Source organism: Pan paniscus, chromosome 10, assembly GCF_029289425.2.
Source record: "Pan paniscus chromosome 10, NHGRI_mPanPan1-v2.0_pri, whole genome shotgun sequence".
NCBI classification, from domain to species: Eukaryota; Metazoa; Chordata; class Mammalia; order Primates; family Hominidae; genus Pan; species Pan paniscus.
In genome coordinates this window covers 55,309,619-55,333,348 of record NC_073259.2, presented here as the reverse complement: position 1 = coordinate 55,333,348, position 23,730 = coordinate 55,309,619, and the positions used below count along the sequence as shown (strand labels likewise).

Below are 23,730 nucleotides of genomic sequence, written 5' to 3'. Positions count from 1 at the left end.
TTAAGGAGCCAGACCTGGCTTTTTTTTTTTTTTTTTTTTTTTTTTTTTGACAGAGTCTCACTCTGCTGCCCAGGCTGGAGTGCAGTGGTGCAATCTTGGCTCACTGCAACCTCCGCCTCCTGGGTTCAAGCAATCTTCCTGTCTCAGCCTCCTGAGTAACTGGGACTACAGGCACACACCACAATGCCCAGCTAATCTTTTTTTTGGTATTTTTAATAGAAACGGGGTTTCACCATATTGATCAGGCTGGTCTTGAACTTGTGACCTCAGACCTGAATTTTAAAAACCAGTCCTGCTCCTGACTTCCTTCCCCTATTGATTTAGGGTGGGCTATTTATGTGGCTTTTATTTTTGTTTGCTTAACAATGGAATTTTAAGATCTTATGACTAAATATCCATTTACAGGCCTACATCTTATGCTTTGACACAGTCTGGAATATTCTCTATATAACTATTAATATATAGCATTTCATATTCTATACTAGATTGTAAACTATAGTAACACTAATTATAGCTGTCAGCAAATAATATAGCTTTTTATTTCTTATTTAGTGTCCTCTTAGAAATCTCTGTAGGTTCATCATGGACCCCATTGAAACAATTATATTTTGGTAGTGAATATGTCAACAATTTTAACTTTATATATATATTTTTTAAGTTAGCCACATGAGACCTGCAATACCTTACGTATGATACTTTCTGCTTTGGTCACACATTTCATTAAATTTATTGTCACATCTTCAATACCCTTTCACACTGACCTCATCCTTCTATGGTGTCGTCAACCCCAGCTACTTGCCCTCTCTGCACCTAGGCAGACCCATGTGGTGTGAGCACTGCAGGATCCTACTACAGAACCAAACAGGCTGGTGCCACCACTGGGTCCTGGGCTCCAGCCATAGCTCCATCTGCAATGTTCTGTGACCCTTCCAAGCACATTTTCCTTTTCTGCTCAGTAGCTTCTCCAAATATTATGAATAACTTTTTTTCAAGCCCCCCAGCACTTACCCTTTCCTCTTCTCACCACTCCTAGCCTTTTATTTTTACAATCTCACCTTTTACGCTGAGTAGATAATATCATATTAAATATTAGTTGTCATATTTATTATCTAATCCTCTATCACACTGTGCCCAAGAGCTTTTCACATATCATTCAATCTTTCCTCAACTAAAAATAAAAGATGCATGCAAGTACAGTTTAAAACTAATGATTCATTTAATTTAAAGCAGATGCATTTATCTTTCTATGCAGTTTTTTTATTTTCAAATTATTAACAACATGTCATTTCTAAGATTTTAATAAATTCGCTGTCACACATGAAACACACTATGCTCACTGTTAAAATACATCATATGCCAGAAACTAAAATTGCAACTTTTGTTTAAAATTTAAAACACTATGCTCATCAAAAAATCCATCTGTTACCCGGTAATTTTTAACATAGTAATTAGACTAAATGGGATCTCATTTTATAGTTAGAATGTAAATGTTGACATTAAAAGGAAAGCAAAATAGTTATTATTATGGTAAGGAATCATAAGGAGTACAATAAATTATGTAATACATAGATTTTTCAGTAACAAAAACAAAGTAAACTGCTCAACCTCTGGAGATTCAGATTTTGTTTTTAAAAATAAACAATTATTGAATAGAGTAGCATATTCCTAGCTCTTACATACCACATATGTCAAAAATGTTTCAAGAAATTGTTGTGCTCTGATAAGTTAGGTCTATCTATCTATCCATCTACAGAAATATGAGGTTTCTAATATTACTAAAATCATAGTTTGCATTTATAATGTGGTAAGGTACACATGTAGCAAGGCTATTATAATTTTAAAATTCTGTATTTTTAAAGTCTGAATTTTAAAATTCCTAAGTCTTGGGAAACAAGTGCAAAGTTATAATGTGCAGGAGAGATACTTAAAATAATCAAGAGAAAAAGAGGAAACATATAAATGTGACTATTATCCTGGAAAATTCAGTGCAATAAACATTTATTGAACTCTTACTATTTACAAGGCACAACAGGTCTCTACAATACAGAGAATATAATGTTTTCTTTTGAAGTCTTTTTACAATTGTTCTATAAAGAAAGAAATGGGGGAAGGTATTCAGCCTCTTGATTGAGTTTTAGAAGTTTGTTCAGGTTCTTTGATCCAGCATGCTGTGGACTCCCTGTGTCATAGTATACAGGAGAATTAATAAAAACCTAACAGGAGCAACTATTGAAGGTTCTTTGTTTTGTTGTTGTTTAAGCAGACCTGCTTAAGAAAGAAAAATTGGTAATTTAAAACAAACAAAAATAGTATGAAAGAAAGGGGAGAAAGAACCATCACTCTAATTCCAGAAAAACTAACAATTCACAGTTAGCCAGAAATTGTATATTTATTTTAAAAATTGAAATAAATTCCTGCTAATGATTAAAAATATATACTGGAATGTAGCTGTATTTGTGAATGTCCACTTACTAAACTGCTGTCCATGTTTAGAATCTTTCATCAGAGTTACCTCAAACCGTGAAAGAATTGAGAGCCAGTTGATCTATCTCCACAATTACTGGAAGGGTCCAATCACTATTGTTGTTATCAAAGAAAACAGTGAAATGTCAAGATTATTGGAATTTTTTACTTACTGGCATTTGTTCTGAGGGCAGCCTGATGCACTGAGTCTACCTGGACCTAAAATGATGCCACAGCCCAATCAAGGCTAAATACTCAAAAGCTTTTTAAATAAACGAATGAATGAATACAAACACTAACAGTATGTCTAATCTCTCCCCTTCCCTTTCTCCAAGGAATACGTGAGCCATTTAAACAGGAACTTTTGAAAGGATAGAAAGCCCTAGAAAGCTCTGTAGAGTTAGAGACTGGGCAAATCATCCTGAATTATCAAATAGAAAAAATGACCAGGTACGATGACAACACTGTGAAGTTTTCTTGTTACTACATTGTCAATTCAAAACAATGATTTTCCAAATAAGGGGAAAAAAACAGAAGTACTTATTTCCAAAACTAAAAATGAATTTATTTTTTAATCCTTCCAATTGCCTTCATATATTTAGACTGTCTTGGCTCTGTTCTGGAAAACAGTTGAGCCCTGTTTATCTCAGATAAAGGTGGGCCACTGGACTGTGCTTGAGGAAGAGTTGCATGGGTAACAGACACCAGGAAGGAACCTCATCCTTGAAATGACCTAAATCAGAATGAGTGTTCCCTGGGAGCTCTTCTTGCATCTAGAGATATTCTTGACTCTTCAGTAAATGATTCTGTATTACTAAAGTGATACCAAATTTTTAAATTTCGTTTAAAGTTACACATTAATTTATTCTTTTTTTTTTTTTTTTTTTTTTGTGAGAGACAAAGTCTCGCTCTGTCTCCCAGGCTGGAGTGCAGTGGTTCGATCTCAGCTCACTGCAAGCTCCGCCTCCTGGGTTCATGCCATTCTCCTGCCTCAGCCTCCCGAGTAGCTGGGACTACAGGCACCCACCGCCACACCCGGCTAATTTTTCGTATTTTTAGTAGAGACAGGGTTTCACTGTGTTAGCCAGGATGGTCTCGATCTCCTGACCTCGTGATCCTCCTGCCTTGGCCTCCCGAAGTGCTGGGATTACGGGCGTGAGCCACTGCGCCTGGCCAATTTATTCATTTTTTTGAAGGCAATATAATGCTGTGGTTAAGCATGCAGGCGTGAAAGCCAAACACCCTGTATTTGAACTTAGTTTTTTCAGAATCTTGTCTCAGTTTCTCCCTCTGATGAAATGGGTATAATAACAGTACCTGTCTAGCTCGTAATAGTGCTATGAAGGTTAGAGGAGTCAATAGACGCAAAGCCAGTAGAATAGTAACTGATTTTTTTTTTTTTAATTATACTTTCAGTTCTGGGATGCATGTGCAGAAAGTGCAGGTTTGTTACACGGTGGTTTGCTGCCACCCATCAACCCATCATCTAGGTTTTAAGCCCCACATGCATTAGGTGTTTGTCCTAATGCTCTCCCTCCCCTGGTCCCCCACCCCCAACAGGTGCTGGTGTGTGATGTTCCCCTCCCTGTGTCCACGTGTTCTCATTGTTCAACTCCCTCTTATGAATGAGAACATGTGGTGTTCGGTTTTCTGTTCCTGCGTTACTTTGCTGAGAATGGTTTCCAGCTTCATCCATGTCCCTGTAAAGGACATAAACTCATCCTTTTTTATGTCTGCACAGTATTCTATGGTGTATATGTGCCATATCTTCTTTAACCAGTCTATCATTGACGGGCATTTCGGTTGGTTCCAGGTCTTGGCTATTGTGAACAGTGCTGCAATAAACATATGTGTGCATGTGTCTTTATAGTAGAATGATTTATAATCCTTTGGGTATATATTCAGTAATGGGATTGCTGGGTCAAATGGTATTCCTGGTTCTAGATCTTTTAGGAATCCCCACACTGTCTTCCACAATGGTTGAACTAATTTACACTCCCACCAACAGTGTAAAACCGTTCCTATTTCTCCACATTCTCTCCAACATCTGTTGTTTCCTGACTTTTTAATGATTGCCATTCTAACTGGCATGAGATGGTATCTCACTGTGGTTTTGATTTGCATTTCTCTAATAACCAGTGTTGATGAGCTTTTTTTCATATGTTTGTTGGCCGCGTAAGTGTCTTCTTTTGAGAAGTGTCTGTTCACATCCTTTGCCCACTTTTTGATAGGGTTGTTTGATTTTTTCTTGTAAATTTGTTTAAATTCCTTAAAGATTCTGGATTTCAGATCTTTGTCAGATTGATACATTTCAAAAAATTTTTCCCATTCTGTGGGTTGCCTGTACACCCTAATGATAGTTTCTTTTGCTGTGCAGAAGCTCTTTAATTTAATTAGATCCCATTTGTCAATTTTGACATTTGTTGCAATTGCTTTTGGTGTTTTAGTCATGAAGTCTTTGCCCATGCCTATGTCCTGAATGGTATTGTCTAGGTTTTATTCTAGGGTTTTTATGGTTTTAGGTTTTACATTTAAGTCTTTAATCCATCTTGAGTTAATTTTTGTATAAGGCATAAGGAAGGGATCCAGTTTCAGTTTTCTGCATATGGCTAGCCATAACTGACTTATTATAATGCAATCAAGATAGCCACTGGTATTACTTAAAATAACAATTCACAGCTCCCTTTTATTTGCTTTGATAACTAACATCCACCTGAGAATAAGTATAACAGCAGAGACAGGGCCGGGCGCGGTGGCTCACGTCTGTAATTGCAGCACTTTCGGAGGCCGAGGCGGGCGGATCACAAGGTCAGGAGATCGAAACCATCCTGGCTAACATGGTGAAACCCTGTCTCTACTAAAAATACAAAAAATTAGCCGGGCGTGATGGCGGGCGCCTGTAGTCCCAGCTACTCGGGAGACTGAGGCAGGAGAATGGCGTGAACCCGGGAGGCAGACCTTGCAGTGAGCCAAGATCACACCACTGCACTCTAGCCTGGGTGACAGAGCAAGACTCTGTCTCAAAAAAAAAAAAAAAAAAAAAAGAGCAGAGATAATTCCCAAATGTTCCTTCCAAACACTCATTTTATCAGTGCGTTATAACTCAGACCAAGATAAGTGTGATGCTTATGTTCCAAGGTTGGTCCATAAAGGTCTTTCCTCACCTATTAGTTTGTTTAACTACAGAACTAATATTCTTAGCCTGCATTTTGAATCCTAGAATCATCAAACTATGCCATACACAAGAGGAAAAAAAAGAAGAAAGGAGCAATAAATTTCACTGTAGAGGAAATTGTAGTTTCTCTGAAAGATTTTATCACAATATAACTTCTAAACACTTCCTATACAAAAAGCAACCATAACTAAACTGAATTGGCAGGGCGTGGTGGCTCACTCCTGTAATCCCAGCACTTTGGGAGGCGAAGATGGGGGGATCACAAGATCAGGAGTTCAAGATCAGCCTCGCCAACATGGTGAAACCCCATCTCTACTAAAAATACAAAAATTAGCCAGGCGTGGTGATGTGCACCTATAATCCTGGCTACTCAGGAGGCTGAGGCAGGAGAATTGCTTGAACCCAGGAGGCAGAAGTTGCAGTGAGCCGAGATTGTGCCACTCTACTCCAGCCTGGGCAACACAGTGAGACTTCATCTCAGAAAAAAAAAAGAAAGAAAGAAAAGAAAAATAGAAACTCATCTGAATAAATTAGTTTTATTTAGAAAACTAAGAACATTCTTAGTGTCACCCAAATAAAACTAATAAACAAGCTTTGTTAGTTTTATAGGCTGGTGAAGTATCTAATAAAACTAACCTGTTTATTAGTTTTATTTGAGTGAAACTGAGAATGTTCACTGAATCTATAAAGGTAATACTATTAGAACTCACCCTCCAAAATAATATAGATCATGTCTTATCACTTGTTTCCTTCAGTTATAATGTTTCCAACAGGTTTTCAATCCAACCCAATGAGGTTAGGCAAATATAAACAAAAATATCTTGCAAATGTTGAAACACTGGGTGAATACTGGCACCTAAAACACATGGACAGAATGTCCCATCTACTACTAAAGCTCACCAATCTGTATGGCAACCTCAAAAATGGATGATCTTCCTTTTGTTAGCATACATCCTCCTTACATCCACTGTCTCATGAAAGAAACCTGAAGGTCCTTGAAATCTTCTTCAACCTAGACCATCAACCTTTCACCAATCCTTGTGAAATCAACCTTCAGAACATATTTTTCATCTGTCCATTTTTCCTCATCTTCCTAACCCAAACAACTATCTATTAACCACATACAACCATCCTCTACACAGAAGTCAATGATCCTCTTTGAAAAAAATCATAAATTTTCCCATTGCATTTATGATAAAGTTTAAAATACTAAAAATGACCTACATATTGTAGGTTAAGCTAATATTCTAATTTTCATAGGGCCTGTATCAATATGCAATTATACTTAGTTGCGTGATTATTCATTTAATGAATAAATGGTAAAAACCAATAAAGACAGGAACAACTTTGTATATTCATCATTGTATACTTAGTACCTAACAGTTTCTGATCCATAATCAATTCCTAGTAAAGATTTGTTGAATATATTATTTTTAAAAAACACAATCCCTAAAACCTCTATTATACTCAGATTCAATCTACCAGAATCTGTCAGTAAATTATTTGCTCTATAAAGTTACCATTCGTAAAATAATTTTTCCTCTTGTTTTTCTTTCCTAAACTGGGATGCCCAAAGGGCTTACTTGCACACAAGTCTCATAGGAACAAGACACATGTCACACCAAGTCAGAACAACCAACCAATCATTCTGAGGCTTGTCTCTGACAATGACATTAAAGGCTATTTTGTAAAAAACTCATTCATTTTACCTATATCTCTCATGACTGGTCATATCCTTTACAATCCTTTCCATCCAGAAGAGTTCTTCATCTGTATGACTTTAGTTGTCACTACTGGTATATCTGAGTAGAGCAGAGAATCATGGGAATCTGCAGATACACATAATCTGCCTATTTAGAGTAAGCAATTTACCTCCCCGGAGATCATTCCAGAGAATGAGCTCACTCACATTCGAAAATGAATGTAAGAAAGTGGTTCAACTCAACATTTTTATTAAACTTCGATTATATGTAAACCTCGGAAGCTTGTGTGTAATAACATGAGTAAATGTACTAAAATTCCTTTTATCTTTGGCCTTTAAAAAGAATATACCATTTTTCGAGAGGCTTTCCCAGAAGTAGATTAAAGCTCTACTCTAGGCTAGTGAAGTATCTAATATCTATCTGAAAGGCAATCAGTAGTTTTATTTTTAATGTGTTGAGTCATGTGAAGATTACAAACATGTATACACATCTGTGTAGTCTTTGCAAATAACAAAATATTTTATTCTTAATTGACACTGAACCCTGGATTATTTTTTGCAATTACACGTTAACATGGGAAATTCGGGATATTTCCAAAACTATCTTATAAAACCCAAACTAATGAAAAGAAGAAATCTAACTCAGTTCCCCTATTTGATAGTTCAGCTACATACTGAAAACAGACAAATAGTTTTTAATATTTATATTTGGATAATACTTACCACTTTACATAAGTGTAATCAAGTTTGGTTTAACATGGTCCTTTCCTTAAACTTGCTGAATTCCTAGCTAAACACGTCTCTAAGAAAAATAAACATGAAGGAAGGAAGGAAAGATACTGGCTATTTTTAATAAAAACAATATTAATAATAGTCACCATTTGAGTGTTTATTAAATTCTAATGTGCTCCATCACAAATCAGTTGTATAAAGTATTGATGTTACTTACAATAATACTCTTAAATGAGTGTTATTCAGATATTTCAGATGAGGAAGCTGGGTCTCAGGAATTTGATGCACTTTGCTCAAATTACATACCTAATCAATTCTAACACCCAGGTCTGACTGCTCCCAAAGCTCATGTACTATCAACTTCATTACAGTGGCTGTTTATTTAGCTCTACAGCAAATTCTTATTACAAATGTGACCCATAGACATAAAAAAAAGTATAGATGTAAAAACGGCCTAATATTGCAATAGCAAGTTAGTAGCAGAGATAGGACTAAAAACACCATCTTCTGAGTCCAGCCCAATATTCTTTTCACTGAAGTAAATTAGAGAGCATAACAATATCAATTTAATAATAAAGATTACTTTGAGCCTCAAAATTTCCCCCAAAGTTGATTACATTTTTACAGGCAAAAAGCTGCATGCTAAAAACATGCCCTGTTTTATGGTGAGTTTGTATGTTTCCCACTTTTATGACTGTGCATTCTCCTATCCCTCTTCCTCCTCTTCCTTCTCACAGACATTTGATCTCTAACTGCATTCACAGTCAAAGCCTAACTTTCAGGATAAGTCCACATCTGTGTCAAATCTTTAAGCCAACCCTGTAAGTCTCTGCCTCAAGTCCCCTCAAACACTATTCTTCTATTTTAGTCTTCTTCCTTATTCTGAAGCATCCTTTCTGCTCTGTTCCTCTCCCTGCTTTCATCTTGTTGTACTTCAGCACCTGTCTGTCTCTGTCCTTGAACCCTAAGTCACAATTGAGATCCCCACATCTATCAGACAATTACAAGCTGGTTTTTCAATTATCACTTGCCTCTGAGTCCCTGTCCCTGTCCTCTTCACCTGTTAGGACACAATCATCCATCTAGGAACCTTCCCTTAATCCTCCACCCACTACCAACTGCCTAGATCACAAAGTGCTTTTCCCAGCCTACAAAAAACATAGCCTTTGCCCTCCTAAACGTCCTTTAGTCAAAACAGCTGCTGGTACCATTACTGTTGGTACTGCTTCTTCCCATTGTATCCTGCTTCTCCCTGGAGTAAGAATCTAGTTTCTAATTATTACCAGTGCCTGCCTTTTTCCCTGATCCTTTTATATGGAACCACTCATGCCTGGCTGAGAGTAACAGGAACAAATAGGCCTATTACTTGAGGAACATAATAAATATTTTCCTCCCAGAGGAGAGAATGGCAATCTTTCTTAAACCGGTGCTGATTCTTGCATTTCGGAAGGCTTTGCCGAATCCATCACTGAGATCCCTAAAGATAGAAGACATACGACTCTTTGACAGCATCACAGAAAATTGGATACAATCTCACAGCATGAGAAAACACACTGCTGAGTGGGTATAATGCTAAATAATAATGGGATGATCTAAAGAGAGGAGCAGATGAGTCATAGGAAGCACAGTAAATGTTTCAGTCAAATTAAGTAGCACAAGACTCATTTTAGGAGGGTTCCAGGAAAAGACCAAAAGTGTAGGATGGAATTCAGATGAGAAACGTGTTTGCCCAAAGCTTAAATCCAACAGAACAGACTATTGAAATTGCAAAAATCTTAAGCTGCTATTAAAAAGTAAACTAAAAATTATTGAACATCAATTTCAAATTATTTCATCATTATGCATATAAAATATTAAAAATAGAAATGCTTTTTCTCATAATAAAATGAGAAAATCTAATTTTATAAATGACAACAATAACCAAAACACAGAAAGTAAAAAAGCCCGAGGTTAAATTCAAATTCTCATTATAGAATGAGGCAAGAGGCTACATACAACAAACCATTTTACCTTCATAATAATCCTAACTTCGTTGTCAAAAGTTTGATTGATATTAAATAATTTCAAATTCTAAGTTGTCTCCTTTAAATCTCCCAATTTTACAGTTATCATAAATTTAAAAAGACTACCTCTGAGGAGATATTACAACACAATCACAATTAAAAAGCTAGAAGAAATTATTCTGAGTATCTTATCAGAAAATAATTTAAGTTAGGCCATTTAAAGGAAAGAAAGCAAAAAAAAAAAAAACAAGGAAGTATTCTGAATAACTTAGAATATAAATGGGAAATTAATTGGGAAATAAATCTCTAATCTAAAATTAATAAATAAGAGGTACTTGGATAATGCTACTTAAGATAAATAACATTTGGGACACAAGAAGACTCTAAATTCATGATAAATCAATTGTGTGTTACTTGCAAGTGGACTGTCTGCCTCAGGATATCTTCTGGAGGTGTCCTATGCTGCAATTCAGAAGCCAGTGCCCATCCAGATAGGGAAAATCACCTAACCTCTCACAAACATGATTGCAAAAAGTAATGGCTGCAGCACCAGGAGTGTGCAAATTCTATTTCTATCCTCAGTCATGAGGACCAGACCATGAAAAACAGTAGAATGTTTAGTGGCTGTCCTACAATGTTATCTTTAACCAAACAGTTAAAGATACCTGGTCAGGGCAGGTTCACACAGCAAGACAGCAGGAGGCAGTGGAAACTATGAAGAATAGATAGAAGAGCTATACCATAAATACCTATTATTTCCCCAGTGTGAATTTCTCGGCTATTTTGGTCATGCATTCGTAAATTTTACTACTCTTACATATTCATGTGAAAACATGGAGGCTTCGAAGTTGTGTTTGTCACCAAGCTTCCTGTCACGAGAAGAAAACACTTCCTGACCTTGCATCATCTCCAATACCTTCCCTGGTTTCATTTCTTCCAAAGCCATTCCCTCTTCCACTGAAATATCTCAGATCTTCCCATGTTCCCATCTCTTCCCACTATTTGCTTATTAGATTGATTCAGGAAAAAAAGTTAAAAAGTAAAAAAAGTGAAGTACATGGAAGAGCAGGAGTTAGCAAGGATGAATGTGGAATTTAGGACTCCATGGAGTGGACCAGCTGCTCTGAAGGGCTATCTTGGCATTATTCGCAGATAAAGCTTCCATGCAAACAGCATTTTGCTCTTCCTCAACCCAATTGTGCTTTTTCAAACAAAAAGTATGAATGGTTGTGTTTTTCATTTGAGACTGAGGTAAGGGAGTAAAATGATATTTGCATAGAAGCTGTATCTTCTCTCAAAGTACCTGAACTTAAAACTTAGCCAACAGACCTTGTTCTTCAATCCACATGTTCTTCCTCCAGACACATGCCTCTCTCACAGCTAGAGTTTTTCATTAAAGCCAGTCTTTTCCATGCAAGACGAAGGGTGACTACAAAATGTTTTTTCCAGTCCATTGTTCACCTGCGGTGGAACATCTGATCCAGTGATAGCACGTCACTAGGTGCCTTAATTAATAAAGCCAAAATATCTTTCCACTAGCAAACTAATCATATTCACTTTTACTCTCCCATTTTTAATTAATCTTTCCTATTTCATTTCACCCTCTCATCTCTTTCCTCTATTGGATTATCTTAGGTATCTAATCCAATTCACTACTGTTTAATGAATGTAATTGCAACCAGTCTGCAATTCCTAAGGTTTTATTTCTTTGCTTTTTTCTTTTGTAGTCCATCTCTTTGCTACATTCAAGCTTTACATTTTCTTACCCACTTAGTACTAAAACTTGCCTAGCTAAGTTTTCTTAGAAAAATTTAGAAATCTTCCACTGCTCAAACAATAATCTTACCTTTAAACTATTTTCTTAATGTTTACTTGCCTGACAAGACTGTCCAAGGAGATGAAGGGCTGAATAAAATTTAGTGATATAAGCTTAGAAAATCAAATTAATAGTTCCTTTTTCAGTAAGAAAGATAGAACCTGAGGACCTTCAATAAAGTTGTCTAAATTTCAGAATATCCTATAGATGAAGCACAGCATGTGGTTACTGTAGATCCATGTTGGATGAGCAAGTTTTGAAGTCTTTCCCTCATTACACTATATGAAATATGTGTATGTTATACCCCGCCCTTAGCAAGAGCTAAGAAAAATCTAAATCTCATCCTTTCTGATTACATAAAATGATCATGACTCAACCCCCAGCAAATTCTCCCAACATTTGCATATTCTACCAGTCTACCCTAGGTATCTTCACCTCTTAGCAAGAATTTATTTTTGCTGGTCATACCTAGTGGGAATTGTTGAATCAGCTGAACAAGGACCATATCTTATGCTATGTTCTATTCACCACATACCCCAATCAACACATTATAATAATATCAAATTTTTAATATATTCCAAGATTAATATAAATATGATTTTCCACTGGTAAATTTTTTATAACTTAATAATTTAATCATTTTCTGAAATCAGAATTATGATTTCCTTATGTTAAAAAAACAGATAAAAATTTCCAATAAAATTACTAATTTAAAAATATGTATACCACATAGGCTGGGCGCAGTGGCTCACGCCTGTAATCCCAGAACTTTGGGAGGCCGAGGCGGGCAGATCACGAGGTCAGGAGTTCGAGACCAGCCTGACCAACATGCTGAAACCCCGTCTCTACTAAAAATACAAAAAAAAAAAAAAAAAAAAAATTAGCAGGGCGCCACGCGTGCGCCTGTAATCCCAGCTACTCGGGAGGCTGAGGCAGAAGAATCGCTTGAACCCGGGAGGCAGAGGTTGCAGTGAGCAGAGATTGCACCTGGACAACAAAGGGAGACTCCGTCTCAAAAAAAAAAAAAAAAAGTATACCACATAGCCAACGTGCATAGGAAAGAAATGCTCAACATCACTAATCATTAGAGAAATGCAAATAAAAACCATAATGTGATATCATCTTAGAACAGTCAGAGTGGCTATTACTAAAAAGTCAAAAAATAACAGATGCTGGTGAGGCTGCAGAGAAAAGGGAACACTTACATGCTGCTGGTGGAAATGTAAATTAGTTCAGCCACTGTGTAAAGCAATTTGGTGATTTCTCAAAAAACTTAAAACAGAATTACCATTTGACCCAGCAATCCCATTATTGGGTACATAGCCAAAGGAATATAAATTGTTCTACCATAAAGACATTCATGTTTATGTTCATTGCAGCACTATTCACAATAGCAAAGACATGGAATCAACCTAAATGCCCACCAATGGTGGACTGAATAAATAAAATGTGGTAAATATAAGATGGAATATTATACAGACATAAAAAAGTCTGAAATTTTATCCTTTGTAGCAACAGTAATGGAACTAGAGGCCATTATCCTAATCAAATTGACACAGGAACAGAAAACCAAATACCACATGTTCTCACTTACAAGCAGGAGATAAACACTGAGTAGTCATGGACACAAAGAAGGAAAGAGCAGACACTGGAGCCTACTTGAGGGTGGAGGAAGGGAGGAAAGTGAGGACCGAAAAACTACCTATGGGGTACTATGCTTATTACCTGGGTGATGAAATAATCTATGCCAAAGCCCTGTGATGTGCAATTTATCTACCTAGCAAACCTGCACAAGTACCTCTGAACCTAAAATAAAAGCTAACAAATAAATAAATGAATACGAAGTGTACCCATTCATAAAAATCTCTATTCTGTTGCTTGGAAATGAAAATTCTGTATTTTAATTGCTTTTGTTTTCTCTTGAAGAATGTTAAAGGCATCTTTAAGGTGGTATTGCATATATTATTGATTCTTTTTAATGACAAAAAACAAAAGGTAGATTTAGTGATCTTAGGAATCCTTGTGAGCATAAGTCACTAGAATAGGAGATGCAATTAGAATTATATGCACTCAATAAAATATTTGCATTTGCCTCACAGATTGCTTACTACTTACTAAAGTGAGCATAAATATATTTTTGTAATAAGCTTCCAAGTCCTATAATTATGTGAAAATAAATTAAACATAAAAAGAGTTTAAAATGGGAGCTGATATATGAAAGTTTTCAAACTGACATTCGGTAATAATTTTCTAAGAAAATCAAATTAAATTTCAAAAAATTAGAATTTATAGAATTCTTATTAGCCTAATAATTTCTTGCATAGCAATGAACACACTAAATAAAAAGTTTAATTTTATATAAGAAATGTGAGAATAATGCCTTGCCATTTCAAGTATTTATGTCAGAAATAAACAGATTTATGGAGTATTGGAATATTTATTTTTTGAGTTTGAGATTCTTAAAAGATTGATGAAGATAAAGACTTCAAAATTCCCTAAAGCTTTTGACGTTGTGGTTAGCTCTGAAAATGTACTATTCTTTCTAGATCTTCTGAATTTTATGAACAGTTAAGTCAATCCAAATAATCAGGATTAGGGAAGGGGAAGAAGGAGGAAAGGAGAATAAAGCCATGAAAAATTTCTAAAATTTGCTCCCTGCCTTATTTGGAACTGGAGAAAACAGAATCAACTCATGCAATTGACCTGAAAACTAAACACGATCCCAGCAATTGAAGGTGAAGATGGAATAGACCATTCTTAGTGATTACCTTCTCCCAATATTTACCTACTTATAGCTTTCTCTACAAGCTACTTCCATGGTAAAAATTATTATGAAAATTTCAATAACCAAAAGTGCATTTATGAAATACATGGTATTAACAGCAGTTTACTACATATATTTACTAACCCAAAAGAGTAAAATCTCTTTTTCAAGAAGTACTAAATCTGATAATTAATAGTACAACCAAAAGAAAAACAACACATTTCCTTATTTAAATTTGCTCATTTCATCTTGTGAAAATTTTTTAGCATAGCATATGACAGGTGACATAGAAATTATTCTTTAAAAATATGTCAAAATTATTTGTTAAAAGAAAAAACTCAAACAAGATTTTAAAACCCACTTTTGCTCCACAACCATGCATTCACCAATTCCAAACTGACAAAATAGAAACTGTTAAAGTTGGCATTTCATTGTCTGAATTAAAAAATACTTACACTATTGGTTTTTCCAGGCGACTTCCCTGTGAACCAACGATCTCTCCCAATGTACAAAACACTTGTCCCAGAAAGTCCTGAAATAGATAAAAAGATTAAAGCTCATAAGTTTCCAAACTATCTTTACAGTATATGTTTTGTACATCATACATCTGCATTGTTTTCATTGCTGAAATATTGACATTTCTAACTTCCAATAATAAGTAAAATAAGCTCAATATGCATTAATCTTACCACGTGACTTTCATATGTTTGCACAGCATTTTGTGTTTTTAATCATAGAGCAGTTATTCTGAGTTCACAGGCATTGCATTTGTTTTCTTTTTATGTTTTAAGTTATAATAAAAAATAGACAAAAGTTGGGGGTTTTGAATGCACAATTGGCTTAACTTCGGATGCCTCTGAATTACTGGAATTGTTGGCTGAGGAGACAAAATGAGAAAGCCCACAGCAGAGGTGGCTAATCCCAGTAACACTTAGAGAAAGGTCATGTGATGCAGTAGCCTCAACTAGGGTCCACAGCCAACCTGCCAGGTGTCTATTCTAGTACTACCACTTACTAACTGTGATTGTAGGCAATTAATTAAGCTCTGCAGTTTGCTCTTCTCTATAATGTATTAGTACCTCCTCACAAAATTGTTCTGAGGGTTCAATTAGTTATTGCATGAGTTAATACTAGCATATTGTAAGTGCCTAAAAATGGGTTAAGTAAAATATACTATAACGTTCATTAACATACAACCGTATGATTCTTATTTTCAAGACTCAGAATAACCCTGTAAGTGAGAGGTCTGATATTAACACTGCATTTCACATATAAAGAAACTAAGTGCTTATTTCACATTGCATGCCTATATCAAAACATCTCATGTACCTCATAAATGCATACACCTACTATGTACTCACAAAAATTTTTTAAATAATTTAATTTAATTTAATTAAAAAAATAGAAACTAAAACTCTAGAAGGTTGATTTTCCAAACATAGCAGAGCCAAGACAAATTCTGATGTTCTGACTCCAGATTGATATGCCACATAAGAATTTAAATACCATAAGTACAATGCAAACTCATATATCTATAAAATAAGGGCACCAACACCATCTGGATATGTAGGTCAAGAAAATGTGAAGTTGTTCCAGGGAAAGACACGTGCCTTCTAGCTTAGCCTGTATATGATTCAAAGAATTGCCCTGTTCTAAAACAAGGTGGGAGATCTCTCTAAATTGTTTGTGTAGTGAACAGGACCAAGAAAATTCCTAAGAAGGATGGACAGAGAGGATTAATGGCAAACAAAATGTGTTCAGTATACTAAATAAACAAATCTATTTAGTTTAGTAGTTTTACAGAGAAATGACTGTTCTCAGATGAAAGAAAAAAAGCCAACTCATGGTGAGGAACTAGTATTGGCCCCATCTCTCAGATAAGGGAACTGAGGCACAGAGAAAGTAAGTTGCTCAGAGCTACAATTTGGACCCAAGTCTAAACCCAAGGCTTACTACTCACCTAATCACTATGCCAAGCCATGCTGCCTCTCTGCTTCTAGTCTAATGAAAGGAATGAGACCCAGTCACAAAAAAGCTTACCAAGCCACAAAAGTAAAAACTATGTTCTTCAGTGTTGGAGGTGGGGAAAGTGGGGGTGAGAAGTGCCCTAATTAAAAAGAGGAGGAAAAGATATCTGTAGACTAGCATAGTCAAGGGAACATTTTCCCAAAGGAATTACTTTCTTGAGAGCCAGTAAGGAATCAGATCAGATATTGCTTGGAGAGAAGATAATTGGACATTTTAGATTTACAGAACAGATCAGAGTTACAGGCCAGAGAATAATGAGAAAAGAGAAGGACTCAAGTAAAAAGCAGAAATGGAGATGAAGAGCCAAGCCCAGAGAGGGCCCTCATGACCAGACACAAAAGTTGTCTTAGGGTCATCAGAAGCAACCAGAAGCCTTTCACCAATTCAGGGACACCATTAGAGCAGTGTATTCAGAAGATTACTCAAGTGCCTATTTGCAGAGTGATTTCAGGAATGAGGAAAAAAACTAGAAGCCAGATCAATCAGAAGGCTATGGTAGTTAATAAGAGGCAAAGTGTTAAGGCCCCAAACAGTACCGCACAGAAAAATGACAGGATTTGGTGAAAACCGTACTTGCACATGAGACAAAAAATAACCCCACATCTGATACTTGGATACTGCCGGCATGGCCACACCTTCATTAAACTGCAAATCACTTTAAATTTGCTTTCAAATACATAAAGAGAATTTAAGATAAAGCTTTCCCATATTTAAATGAAACACCTTTCATAATGGCACTTCTTTATCAATATCAAAACAGATTTTACAAATGTTTATGGAATTTTAATAAACCTAAATTTCTTTAAGTCTCATGACAGCTAGAAAGAACTGAAAACTGAAGATCTGAAATGTATCACTGCTCTTCTGAGTCAGCAGCAAAAAAACACACAAGGGCGATTCCAGAATTCTTTTCTAAGGATAATTATGCTAATGCGCACCTGCAAATACTACATATTAAATGGACTTTGCCAATGGAGTAGCGAGTCTCAGTAAAAGCCATCTGTGCTGAAATTGCTCAAGAGAATAAAACATAAATATTGAGCAGGATCATATTAATATGGAGACACACTAACAAATACAAGAGAACACATGAACAATCACCTTGGCTGAACAAAATCAACAAAACATGCACCAAAAAGCTATGACGTGAATCTGTGTATTTCTGTGTCAAAGGCCACACACACACTGGTGTCAACCAGCTCTGGCTAGTCCTAGCTGATTGGCCAGAACTCCACTAGACTGGTTTGATAAACCCCTGAATTAAAAACACCTGAGTGCTAGGTAATGAGGACGATTTCATACCTACAAGAAGCACAGGAAAGGGTGTGTGGCTTGACATACACTATGACATACACCACTGGACTCTACAGAAAAAGCCTCGGGAGAAAACTGAGTCAGAAGTCATTTCCTTTTCCAGCTCCACCAGCGCAGGGGAATGCAATCACCCAATTAGCTAAATTGGGACTGCTGAAGAATCAACACAGGCCCATAATGGCAGACATGAAAAGCACAGGCATCAGCTGAGAAGGAAAACAGTACTGTGGCAGTAAGCTGGACATACAGCCATACAGGGCAGTATTGCCAGATCACTTCCCAGGCCTCTCCCTTAAAGGTGAAGCTGGGAAGTGTAAGGCTATAGAAGACCTCGGCCTGTTGCTCTTGCAAATTCAGGTGAGTATAATGTACATACGACTTGAATGGAGGCCTCTACAGGTACCGTACATTTTGCCCCCAAATATTTATGGCACTCGCAGCTAATGTTTGTATTTTTAGTAGAGACAGGGTTTCGCCATGTTGGCCAGGATGGTCTCGAACTCCTGAGCTCAGGTGATCCACCTGCCTCAGCCTCCCAAAGAGCTAGGATTAGAGGCATGAGCCACTGCACCCGGGCTTGATTCAATATTTTAGTAGAAACAGTTTCTCACATTTTAATATTATAAAAAAGCAAGAATTTGTCTTTTTAACGGATAGATCCATCTACAAACCAAAATGCTAAATCCAACCTCCGAGAGATAATACAAAGTTCTAAATTTAAATTACAAATACAATTTCGAAAATTATACACTATCCCTGAATGTATACATTTCTTTTCCCTCAGCACAACTGTTGGTTTTTAAGATATTTTTGGCTACGCCAGGAGCAGTGGCTCACACCTGTAATCCCAGCACTTTGGGAGGCCGAGGTGGGCGGATCACTTGAGGTCAGGCGATCAAGACCAGTCGGGCCAACATGGTGAAACCCCATCTCTACTAAAAATACAAAAATTAGCTGGATATGGTGCTGTGTGCCTGTAATCCCCACTACTTGGGAGGCTAAGGCAGGAGAATCGCTTGATCCTGGAGGCAGAGGTAACAGTAAGCTGAGATCATGGCACTGTATTCCAGCCTGGGCGACAGAGTGAGACCTTATCTCAAAAAAAAAAAAGAAAAGAAAAGATACCTTTGGCTTTCTAACAGTCCAAATGAAGGCAGTTAAATAAGACACTGAAAGAAAATTAAGTTTTCAACAAGTAGATGATCAGTGACTGAAATTAACCTTTTTTTTTTTTTTTGAGACGGGAGTCTTGCTCTGTTGCCCAGCCTGGAGTGCAGTGGCGCGATCTCAGCTCACTGCAAGCTCCACCTCCCGGGTTCACACCATTCTCCTGCCTCAGCCTCCCAAGTAGCTGGGACTACAGGCACTTGTCACCACGCCCAGCTAATTTTTTTGTATTTTTAGTAGAGACGGGGTTTCACCGTGTTAGCCAGGATGGTCTCAATCTCCTGACCTCGTGATCTGCCCTCCTTGGCCTCCCAAAGTGCTGGGATTACAGGTATGAGCCACCGCACCCGGCCACCAATTTTTAAAAATTATCCACATATTGGTCAGCCATGGTGGCTCACGCCTGTAATCCCAGCACTTTGGGGGACAGAGGCCGGCAGATCGCTTGAGGTCAGGAGTTCAAGACCAGCCTGGGCAACATGGTGAAAACCCGTCTCTACTAAAAATAAAAAAATTAGCAAGGTATGTTGGTGCAGGCCTGAGGTCCCAGCCACTTGGTAGGCTGAGGCAGGAGAATAGCTTGAACCCGGGAGGTGGAGGTTGCGGTGAGCCAAGATCGGGCCACTGCACTCCAGCCTGGGTGACAGAGTAAGACACTGTCTCAAAAAAAAAAAAAAAAAAAAAAGATCCACATATATATTCAATAATTGCAAACATATACCACATACAGCTTTTCAAAATAAAGCTATGCTATAGTAAAATAACATTCTACCATAGTTTTTAAATATTTATATTCACAAATATTACAAATCTATGGAAAATATTTACATTGTTACAGCACATCACTTTTGATAGAACACTAGTTCATCAATAACGAAGTTCAAAATGTAATATGTTAACAGAAAATAAGTAAATATTCTCACTGCTAGTAAACATGGTGAGACAGGTGCTATGCCAAATAACTAGAAAACTTACTAAATATTATGATTAAATATCTGAAATATAGCATTATCAAATAATAATATTAAATATGACATTATACTATGACAAAGTATCATTATTAAATAGTAAGCCCTGAGTAAGGGCCAGTTTTATGTGCAAACGAACCCACCTAATATAACTTAATGAGTGCTGAAGTTGCTATATTCAAACCCATCTCAGGCATTATCCCTATCTCTGTCTGAAAGTCTAAGGCAGATTCTTTAAGACCCTACTGAGAATGCAAATGGGAAAGATAGCCATGTATAGCAACAGTCATAAACATTTTAGCTTGAATATGTGTATAAGGCTCTCTCTCATCATCTAATAAGAACTAGAAAGAAGGCTACAGGAAAAAAAGAAAGTTTTTATTGAAAAAGCATCAAAGAATAACATGAAGCGCTCTTTTACACAGGGCAGTCAGGTAAGGCCTCGCAGTTATCTATTCAAGTAGATACCTGAATCATGTGAGGGAGGGAACCATGTGAATATCTGGGGCAGAAGCATTACAGATAGGAGAAAACGCAAGAACAAAGTCCCTGAGACAAGTACTTGGGTGCTCAAGGAAAAGCAAGAGAGACAGCAGGTTAGAGCAGGGTGAGCAATGACGAGAATGGCAGGAGAGGAGGTAACCAGGGGCTATATCAAGGACTGATTTCTATCCTAAGTGTGGATGAAAGCCATTGGAGGGTTTAAACTGGAAAGCGACATGTCCTAGCTGGCTTTTAAAATGATCATTCTAGCTACTCTTCTTCCCTCAAGATTCTATCCTATGCTCTTCTCCATTTGCATTTTCTTAGATAACTCTGAGTTCCAACTTGATTGGCTGATGGTTAGTAAATCTATGTCTTAGTCTTCAAACACTGCCTAATCAATATCTCCATTTGGATGCTTACTGGGGGTCTCAAATTTAACATGAACTTGGCCTTACCATGGGTCTCTCAATCCTCACCCCCCTGCCTCAATCTCCTTCTCCCCAATGTACCTCATTATATGAACCACATCACTATTTACCCATTTGTTCTCATCAGGAACCTAGTAGCCACTCTAACTTCTCTTATTTTTACACTGGACATCCAATTCATCATCAGTCATACTACCAACATATATTCCAAATCTGACCACGTCTCACCACTTCAATGGTTTTTAACCACCAAAGGTTGCTCACCCAGTCAAACTACAACAGCCTTATAACTGACCTCCTTAATTCCAGTCTTGCTTCCTCAACCCCATTCTCCACTTCAACTGTCACAGTCACCATTTAAATGCATAAATCAGATCACATCATCCTCCAGTGATATCCATCCAAAAAAAGAAAAATCCAAACTCTTTTTTTAACTGTGGCCTCCAAATCTCTCCATCATCTGATTCCTATGTATGTTTCCGAACTATTTCAGTACACTCCCCTCATCACTCTTAATATTTTACATATGGTAGCCATCTTTCTGTCACACCAACATTCCAAACTTTTTTTTTTTTGAGATGGAGTTCACTCTGTCACCAGGCTGGAGTACAGTGGCACAATCTCGGCTCACTGCAACCTCTGCCTCCCTGGTTCATCCCTGGTTCAAGCGATTCTCCTGCCTCAGCCTCCTGAGTAGCTGGGATTGCAGGCATGTGCCACCACGCCCAGCTAATTTTTGTATTTTTAGTAGATACAGGGTTTCACCACGTTGGCCAGGATGGTCTCAATCTCCTGACCTCGTGATCCACCCACCTCGGCCTCTCAAAGTGCTGGGATTACAAGCATGAGCCACCGCACCTGGCCCCAAACTCTTTCTTGACTCAAGGCCACTGTACTGTTCTTCCTTTTGCCTGGGATGCTGTTCTCCTAGATTTTCAATCATTCCCTCCTTCTCCTCAGTAAATATACACCCAAGGTGATAAATGGCATAGAACCATGCTGGTTGGTTTAGGGAAACTTCAGCTTCTGACTACTGGTGCTTCTCCAGTCACTCTCTCCCAGTCTTACTAGTTTAAGTGCCATAAAGTGCCTTACTAGTTTAAGTGCCATAAAGAAAGTCAAGTATCTTAATCACTTATTGTATTCATGTTCATTGAGTAAATCTGCTTACCTCACCTCTTCAATTCCAAAATGTAAGCTGCTTTAGGAGAGAGGCCTTGTTTGTCTTATTCATTGCTATATTCCCCAGCACGACAAGTGCCTGTCCTATATTTATTGCCTGTCTGCCTATATGAATATATATTAATACTTTAGAATTCAGTTCATCTATATATAGGTTAAATTAGCTTTATACTCTAATGAAAGAATCTTGCCCCACTTAAAAATCTGTTTCTATGAGAAAATCCATTTCATAGTCCAAACAATATTCAAATACAATTTTTAAATATAACTGATCTCTATGTGAAAGCTTATATTTATAATATTTAGAAAGTGTGTTAAAAAATATACACCTTCACTGAAGGCTACTGTCTAGTGTACAAAATAATCCAGTGAGCCATGAATATGTCTGAAACAAAAAGTTTAGTGGTGCCTTCCGCAACCAACCAAGTGGATAAATGTATTTTGGATTGCCTTGTCTGTATGAAAATTTCGTATATAGAGTACAGTTTCTATGTTATCTGGTCCAACATCCCAAGCAGAATCCTGTACACACCAATTATGGGCCTGTCATTAATCCTTTCATTAATGATTTGGCTTATGCAATTTAATTATGCAAATGAAAGTATACTATGTAGTTCTGCTAATAGTATTTAGTTGAGTAGGTTCACTAGTACCTTACAGAACAAACTCAGAATTCAAAATGCCATATTTTGTTCACAGGGCCTAACACTATAGGGAAAAATATCTTAGTAAAGCTATTTCCTCAGAGAATCATAAACAGAATAAATCTTCTAAAAAAGATGTCCCTAGATTCCATAAGTCTTTGTCTGGTGCACAATGATTTTCACTAAAACACGTTTCCACCACAAATAGAATCAATTAAAGTAATTATGATTGTTTATGTCTTACGTCATATTTATTTGCAATGTTAGAAATCTAAGGTGCAGTTCTATATTCTATCTCCATTTTCCCTAACAGTATCAAAAAACAGGAATTTGACCCAAGAGTCTTAAGTACCGAACACCAAATAAAGTCATCCTGAGAGAAAATTCTTTCAAAATTATCGGAAAAGAGAATGGAAAAAAAAATTATTATTACTAATTCAAGGGGTCTCTCTTGCTACAAAATCCCTTTTATAAAAAAATAAGTAAGTGCCTTTATGCCACATGCAACCTGGGCACTTAGCAGTTTTTCCTACAAGGTTCCAGTTCATATTTATTTCACTTTGCAAAATTGGCAGGTAGACAACAACAGTCTTAATGAATCATATCCTCAGGGAATAAACCTATCTTGTTCATTGATTCTGTCTGATCTTCAAAAATCCTCATGAATTTCTTTTGGGTTGGATGAGCTATATGTGTCTTTACCTAAAATCTGTACTTGTATGCTTTCAATTAAGGAACAGCTTTTGCTATAAATTTCTAACAGAAATCTAGATGGTCATCTCTAACAGTTCTTATAACAATTCAAAAACACATTTTTCTTCTCTTTCGACATCCTTCACCTACTTATAAGCTCAGGCA

General features: G+C 36.9%; 1 protein-coding gene across 2 annotated transcripts in view; it reads right to left on the bottom strand.

Moving 5' to 3' along the window:
* The window catches only part of CPNE8 (copine 8), a 280,364-nt gene that overhangs the window by 184,474 nt on the left and 72,160 nt on the right, over positions 1-23,730 (bottom strand). For both annotated transcript variants that reach the window (XM_003825722.7, XM_063593096.1), the window contains one exon: positions 15,111-15,187. In XM_003825722.7, coding sequence (XP_003825770.1) covers positions 15,111-15,187 — 77 coding nt within the window. The remainder of the gene's footprint in view (positions 1-15,110; positions 15,188-23,730) is intronic.